The sequence below is a fragment of the Salvia hispanica genome, chromosome 3 (genome assembly GCF_029641045.1).
Source record: "Salvia hispanica isolate PSC_SH4W2 chromosome 3, Shi_PSC_v1, whole genome shotgun sequence".
In the NCBI taxonomy this organism is placed as follows: Eukaryota; Viridiplantae; Streptophyta; class Magnoliopsida; order Lamiales; family Lamiaceae; genus Salvia; species Salvia hispanica.
Window position 1 is genome coordinate 53,166,159 of NC_142694.1, and position 8,195 is coordinate 53,174,353.

The following is an 8,195-nucleotide window of genomic DNA, read 5'->3' on the forward strand; positions in this document are numbered from 1 at the left end:
TGAATAATAGTAAAATTTAGAGTAGGAGTGAAGATCATAGCAAACTCCAGTCACTCTCTTGACTAGTCCGTTTCACTTGTGTGATGTAAATTCTACAACAAATTCTCATCTACGACTCTGATTCTCTCTGCTTCCTCCTTTTTTTGCATTCCTCCCAAATCCGATAACTAAATAGTTCGATTCTCCAATCCTGAGAACAGTTCAATTCGTTTCTGTCGCTAATTGTTGGTTTTGGTAAATGCGGAATGGTGGTACTGCAACTATGGTTGGTGAATTTCCCGACGCCGACGTCGAGAAGCAGCAGAACGGCGGGGATGAAGACCGCGAAAATGCGGCCGTAGGTCAATCTCAGGACTTGGCTAAGAAAGTAGTGATTGACGTGGTGGTCGTGGACTGCGCCAGCATAGGTCAATCACTGCCCGAGAGAGATTCGAATACTTACGAAGAGTGCAGGTATATCTCCTTCTGCTCAGGTACTGCGTGTTTGATTACTCCTTGTTAGCTGAAATTTCGGATTGAATTGCTGGAATGGGTGTAGTAGTCGGTATACTTGATCTTTCTGATATGAGATAGCTGAGTTAGGCTAAATGCCCAAATAAGAAATGAGGAATGTGTGTATCCGTGATTCTATTGATTAAGTATATGACAAACTCTACCGTTTGATTTGTGGTGTATTAAGGACATTTTTTAATTGTTTTTTAAACCTCCATTTTATGATAGTGAACTGAATTTCTCTGAAGTGAACATATAATCCTCATTTTATACTCCATGTTTCACCTGTTTGTATGCTCCAACAACAGTGGTCTCAAAACCTAGTTCAAAGGGTATTCAAGGACCAGCCGAGCAAATGATGGTAAATTGCATATTCATGGGAACTAAATCCGGTGAGCCGCTATGTGGCCTGACGAATTCATTGTTTTTTAAATTTTGAAGTCCGGCTTCAATTTGAAATTCTCAAAGCCAGTTAGAGGATCTTAGTTCAATCAAAACTCAAAACCTTGGTTACTAGTATATATTCTTTTCTCAGTCTTCCATCAATTCAAATTCTTTCATCCACATACTGCCTAAAATATTGAATCCATGGTGACACAACAAAACCCCAGATGTAACTATCTTATCCCACCTTGACTATTTCTGTTGCTTATTTGGATATTCTCTACTATCTGGACAATGGGTTAGTACGTCAAGATACTTTATGCTTTTTATACGGACTGATCATATGTGCAAAGTGTAACTGTTGCTTTTAAGGAAACATTGATAACTAAATTACTTGAAAAAGATGCAAATGATACTTTTAGTTTTTCCAAATGGAAATTCGCATAAAAGTAAATTAAAGAATAAACTCTCGAGGGAATAAACCATGATTTACTATATTTGTTTTTATAGAGTTTAATTCTAGAATTCAGTCTTAGGCCAGAAGAATGTATGTGCACCAAAGATGTGAAGAGAGCATGTAAATTGACTGTTGCTCTTGCCCTGTTATTTGGATTGTTGGAATTCCACATGCTCATCTACTCTTGCAAGCTTATATATCAATTGGTGTGGCAAAATCTATAAATAGCACTGTCTTCTAGAGTTGTTTGCAAATCGAGCTTATTGTTGGAGTAAAAGACTTTTTTTTGGATATTTGTGAGTTTGAATGCTACGGTATATATTTGAGAAATCAAAATTTTAATATAAAACATGCATATGTGCAACAAACATAAAGCTAACTAGAAACTATCAGGAAATTCTATGTTGACGGTAACTGATATATGGGAGAAAACTAGGGCATTTGTTGTCAAATGTTATCTTAAAAACAAGATAAGATTTTATGCAAGGTTATTTCTTTACTCATTGATTTTCATTGACAAGGAAAATCTGTTAAGAAGAATATCAAATATAGTGGGCCTGCTCACCTGAAGCAGCTTCAGAAACTGGAATTATACAATCTTTATAGATGTCTTATTTTGCATGATCTCATTTCCTGATTTCTAATTTTTTGAGTATAATTGAGTGGCACTGGCAATTAACAAATATTTATGTTTCTAGCTATTGGGGTTTAACATATGATTGGTGGCATGGGCCGCATGGCGTCTTTGCTCCATTCTGAACCCTGGGATTATCATTAATTAAAAGCTTAGTTAGAGCAGGGAAGGACTGACATTAGATGGTAGTGATGAAAAAATCTTATAGACTTCAGCATCTTGTAGCAATGAAAAAAATTATCTCATATTCAACACTTGCCTTTGAAGGGCTGGGCTACTTAGGTTCCTGTTTCCTTATCAATAATAAGATTCCAGCCAGGGCAAGCAACTAAATAATATGATTCTACCTCTTTATGAATAAAGAAAACTGATTATCACAATGCTGATGAAGTAATAATAGGTTCTTGTACTGTGCTCCACAGGCACCTCTAGTTGATGTATTGTTACCCATAAACATAGAAAACTTAATTACTGTAAGAAGGTGGGTCAAACTTAATTTTATACGTCCAGTGAACTCTTTTGATATTGTGTGGTAATGTTTATTTTGGTTACTTCATCTATAGTTATAAGATTTATTAAACCTGCATGATTATGTTTTCTTCATCTTCAAAGCATCATAATATTTCAAGCACTTTCTGAAAAAATGTAATTTTAGATTTTTAGTATGATTCCTTATTTTAACTGAAGAGCTCCGAAAACATTCTAAATGGATTGTAATGGTGCTTTCATTTTTACAGGGTATGCCAGGAGGATAATGAAGAAGCCTTGATCAGTCTTGGATGTCTTTGTCGTGGCGGTCTTTCAAAAGCACATCATTCGTGCATAGTGAAGTGGTTTAACACCCGAGGTTCGAATAAATGTGAGATATGCCAGTTAAGTGTCCGAAATTTAAGAGATGGTTTTAGCTTAATCTATACGTGTGATAATGAGCCTCCATATTTCTCATGTAGGCAAGTAGCTGCCAACATAATACCTCCTGATCCTCAGGCAAGTGTCGGTCAAATTTAGATTTAGATGTTTAAGATTTTGATATGGAATTCTGATTGATCTGCATACACCCTCTTCCCTACTTTTGTTCTTGTTGTGATTGCATTCATGATGCATACTCAATTCTAAATGGTATCACAGTTTGAATAGGTTATTGAACTCTAGGCTATGGTTAGAATCTTAGTATTTGTGAAATTAAAACTATGTTTTGCTTAGTTAGGCAAAGGAAATTTCCAGTCATTATACGGCTTTGCAGAAGAACATTACCACTGACGCTGTCATAATTTATGTTTTTGGTGCTGTATCTGGAACTCTATATTCTTTAGGGAGGATCATTCCAACCTTAGATGGTGATTTCTGACTTGATCTTTTATGCATGACGACAGTCTAGTTACTGGGTTTGGGCGGTTGATCCAGCCTTTAGAGCGCAGGACCCTCAAAGGGTGAGGAAACATTATTGTATTTTCTGCCAAGTAGCCATAATATCACTTTTTTTCGAAACCCACTACTAAATTACTGATTATTAACAGGGGTGTTTTAGTCCGCTTTGGGTGGCGTTCTCCATTCTTGTTGGTGGTCTTTTGCTGGATGTGTTGATTTCCATAACCCTCGGTGTTTCTGCCCTTCCGGTTAACATCACCATTGGTATAACTTAGTCACCCAATAATATCAACTCGTACCAAACTTAATCTGCACGTTTATACAATGTGAACTACTGTATGCAGGAGTGATCGTTGTGCTGGGACTTGGCACAGCTCTTCGACTGGGGCTAGAGTTTTGTCAAGAGTGGAATGTGAGAAGAGTGGTGCAGCGGGTAGAAGCAAACGCCACAATTGGGTACCATCCGGCACTGTGAGCCAGATTTTTACCTGCATATTTTATGAGCGGATGTGTTGTTGTGTCTTAAGTTAAGAAAAAAAAAATCTAGCTTTATTCACCAAGTCAGGCGATGGAAACTAGTTAGGAGGCTCATCGAGAGATCTTTATTCCATCTTGCTTCCACTGCTGACTTGCTGTATATATTCATTATATTGTCGCTGATTCTTTGTAAATGCTCAGTGAATGATTGGTGTATGTAGTTAAGTTGTTCATGTTAGACATAATTTTATCATCATATATTCAAGAATACATAATTGAATATAAATAAAGCAAGATCTTCGAACATCATGTATTTCACGTAAAACCATAAACATAATAGGATCGAAACATACCTTGGCGATCCATAGCGGAAGCGATTGAGGAAGGAGGAGACGATTTCCTTGAACCTTTTTCCGGCGTAGTAGCGCAACTCCAAGGATTTGTTTCTCTCTCTTTCCCTCGTTTATGTGGGATCACCACACTTGTATATATAGGCAGAGAGAGGACAAACCCTAATTATAAAACATTAAAACCCTTTCCATCAAAGTGGCCATTTAATATAACAATAATAGAAGCGTTTCTTTTCATTAATTTAATAACAAACTTGATTCCCTAAGTTTAATAACAATCACATACTTCATTCCTTACCATATATTTAATTAATATATAGTTCATTATTTTGGTTAGTCAACGAATTGCTAATCAAAACTATATATTATAATATATTCATTTCCTTAATTGTAATAAGAATCATATGCGATTTGCTACTAATTGATTTTGTCAATTAATAGCTAATTAATCAATAATAATAAGTAATTTAGGGAAAATGTGTCTTGTACCAAGTTAATATATTACATTCAAAATCCAATTCTATTTAGGATTCTATCACATGTCACACATGTGAGACATAAAACTTACATTCTCCCACTTGGCGAACATGTGGGACACAAAGTTTTCGATTCTCCCACTTGTCACACTTGACGGAGCCACAATAAAATAGACATAATAAACATAAGGCGCGCATAATATTGGACTTTATAAATACTTGCATCATTGGTAAACATAAGTATTGTATTAGTGAGACTACTAATGCGGGTCATGGCGGGCGTATATCATTCAATCGACATAGTTCCTTCCATGTACCACATCGCCAATAACCCCACTAATATAATCTATAAGTGACACAATGTCCATAATTGTCTTATTTCAAGACCTCCTGCATTAATACTAAACACGTACATATGCATATCAAATAATAAGTATATGCAGGAAAAGTAGAAACAACTTTATTGAATTCAAAATATCTATAACTTAAGTGTCTGAACCAACATGGAAACATAAAGATTAGACGTTTCCATACCCAAGACCCATTCTGTTAACTTATTCTATAAATGTCTTAGGCGGTAACACATTAGTCAATGGATCAGCAACCATAAGCTGTGTGCTTATATATTATATAGATATTCTTTGTTCCCAAACTTCATCTTTCACGACAAGAAACTTTAATTCCATGTGTTTAGCTCCTTGAATACTTGTCATACTTACAGAAAGATATGATTGCACTATCATCACAATATAATGTGAGCATAAAATCTTTTGTTCACTTTAAGTATCTCATTATTATCTTTGCAGTTCTCCAATGTTCAACACCAGGGTTACTTTGGTAACGGCCTAGCATTCCAACTGCAAAGCTGATGTCTGGTCTAGTACAGACTTGAGCATACATCAAACTTCCCACAATAGATGCATAAGGAATATTTTCCATATCCTTACGTTCCAATTCAATTTTTGGACATTGATCCAAACTGAATTTGTCACCTTTATGAATTTGAACAACACTTGGAGAACATGCACTCATGCCATATCTCTCTAAAAGATTCGATCTATGTAGCTTTTATGAGACAATCCAAGAGTCCACGTGATTGATCACAAGATATTTCTATCCTATGACATAGGATGTCTCACACATATCTTTTTATGTTGAAATTTTTAGAGAGATAATTTTAGTGTCATGTAGTAATCCAATGTCACTATTAGCAAGCAATATATCATCAACATACAAAACCAAAAATATGAACTTGCTCCCACTAACCTTGAGGTATATGCACCGATCAACAGTGTTCTCTTTAAAACCAAAAGCAGTAATAGTGTCATGGAATTTAAAATACCATTGTCGAGAAGCCTGTTTCAGTCCATAAATTGATTTCTTAAGTTTGCAGACTAAATGTTCATTCCCTTTCTTAATGAAGCCTTCGGGTTGTTCCATGTAGACTTCTTCTTCCAAATCATCATTTAGAAAAGTAATTTTCACATTCATTTAATGTAGTTCCAAGTCAAAATGGGCTACAAGTGCCAAAATGATTCTAAGTGAGCCCTTCTTTGATACTTAAGAGAAAGTCTATTTACAATCAATGCTATCTTTTCTGAGTATAACATTTGGCAACAAGTCTGACTTTAAATCGTTAGATGAAACCATTTATGTCGAATTTGGTCATGAAGACCCAATTACACCCAATACACTTTTGTTTATCGGGTAATTCGACAAGGTCCCAGACTTTAATCCATAGATTTTAACTCATCTATCATGCATCAATCCATTTAGTAGAATTATTACACTTAATGGCTAGTGAATATGAAACTGGATCATTACGTATTCCTATATCACATTCGGATTCTTGGAGATGTGCCACATAGTCATCAGAAATGGCACTTCTGTAGATGCTTCTTCCACACCCATGTTCAATGACTTTGGCATCATCATTAAGTGGTTGGTCATTCAAATATTGTTAGGCTGTTCAACAATATTTGCCACACTTAATTCTTGAGGAAATGAGGGAAGAAGGTTATACCCTTATTTCATTAATGACCATATTATGAGTGTTAAAACTCTCACTGATCTCACCATTCTCAAAGAATCATATATTTCCAGTTTCCACAATTCCCATGCTATCATTAGGACAATAAAACCTATACCCTTTGGATTTTTCTGGTAACCCATAAAATAACCAATAATTGTCTAAAATCCATTTTTTCTTTCTGCGAAGAGTATACTCTAGTTTCCACTGAACAACCCTAAACATGAAGGTGCTGCAAACTGGGTTTTCTACCTCCAAAGTTCTTGAGAGAGTCTTTGGTACAATCTTACGAGAAACCCGGTTTAATACATTAATAGCGGTTCTAAGAGCATAAATTCACAACGATATAGGTATGGTAGAATTAATATACTTCTAACCATTTCCATGAGAATTCGGTTTCGTCTCTCAGCAACATCATTCTGCTGAGACGTACTTGGCATAGTATATTAAGCATAAATGCCATGCTTTTCTAAGTATTTGGCAAAAGGTCCATGTAATTGACTTATTTTAGTGGTACGACCATAAAATTCACCACCTCTATCGGATCGAATAATTTTCACCTTTCTATTTAATTACTTTTCAACCTCAGTCATAAAATGTTCAACTGTGCCTGAGATTTTTCTTGCAATAAATAAATCCATAACGCGAAAAAAATCGTCAATAAAGGTGATAAAATATTTTTATCCACCAAAAGTCGAGACATCAAAGGTCCGCAAATATTTGTATATATAATTTAAGGAGCTCATTGCTTCTTGTGGCATTTTTAGTATTGTGTTTGGTTTGTTCATTTAATACAATCCACACAAACTGTAGTGCTTGTAAAGTATAGATTCGAATGAATATTATCCTTTATAAGCCTCTCAATTCTTTCACTAGAAATATGATCCAGTTCCTTTATGCCATAAGAATGATAAATTCGAATGAATATTATCCTTTAGATGCTCCTTCAGTAGCAGTGTGAGCATGAGATGCACTCATTCCATACTTCTTCATCTTATGCTCCTCCTAGACTAATACGTTTCCCAATTCTTTAAGAGTCCACTAATCTTTTATAGTGAATCAATTTGGAATGGTCCAGATTGAGGAGGTAAGGAAATTAGGGTCAATTGGACAAGGAAATTCTCATTCACCTATAATCCTAACTTCAGCTCAGAAGAGATATTATTTATGTCCATCACATGCTCGTACATAGTCCGAGAACCATTATATTGCATGCTCATGAGATCCTTCATAAGTTTTCCTGCAATAGACTTTATATGCAGTTGTGAAGCGATCCTCAACATTCTGCAAATATTCTTTTGCAATGTCAACTGTAAACTTAGTCCTGTTAGATTTTTCCCTAGCATTATGGGTAATCAGCCAACTACTTTGATCATAAAATAATTGGTTTATCATTCAACAGTGTTAGGTCCAAGTCCATTACTTCAAGAGTGAACTTAAGTTTCTCTTTCCATTCAAAGAAGTTAGTTCCAATAAATTGGGGAATGTTTGAGGTAAACATACTAGTAGCAAAAAATATATGTTTTTA

The 8,195-nt window shown here is 35.3% G+C and overlaps 1 protein-coding gene across 2 annotated transcripts; it reads left to right on the forward strand.

Moving 5' to 3' along the window:
• LOC125212043 (uncharacterized) lies at positions 1–4,057 on the forward strand. Of its 2 annotated transcripts, XM_048112070.2 has the most exons (6): positions 3–453; positions 2,705–2,839; positions 2,918–2,954; positions 3,341–3,397; positions 3,485–3,599; positions 3,680–4,057. In XM_048112070.2, the coding sequence occupies exons 1-6, from the start codon at positions 239–241 to the stop codon at positions 3,808–3,810; spliced, it is 690 nt and encodes a 229-aa protein (XP_047968027.1). In that variant the 5' UTR covers positions 3–238; the 3' UTR covers positions 3,811–4,057. The 2 variants fall into 2 exon arrangements, with proteins under 2 accessions (XP_047968026.1, XP_047968027.1); XM_048112069.2 differs by having other exon boundaries at positions 1–453; positions 2,705–2,954.
• Positions 4,058–8,195: the final 4,138 nt, after the last annotated feature.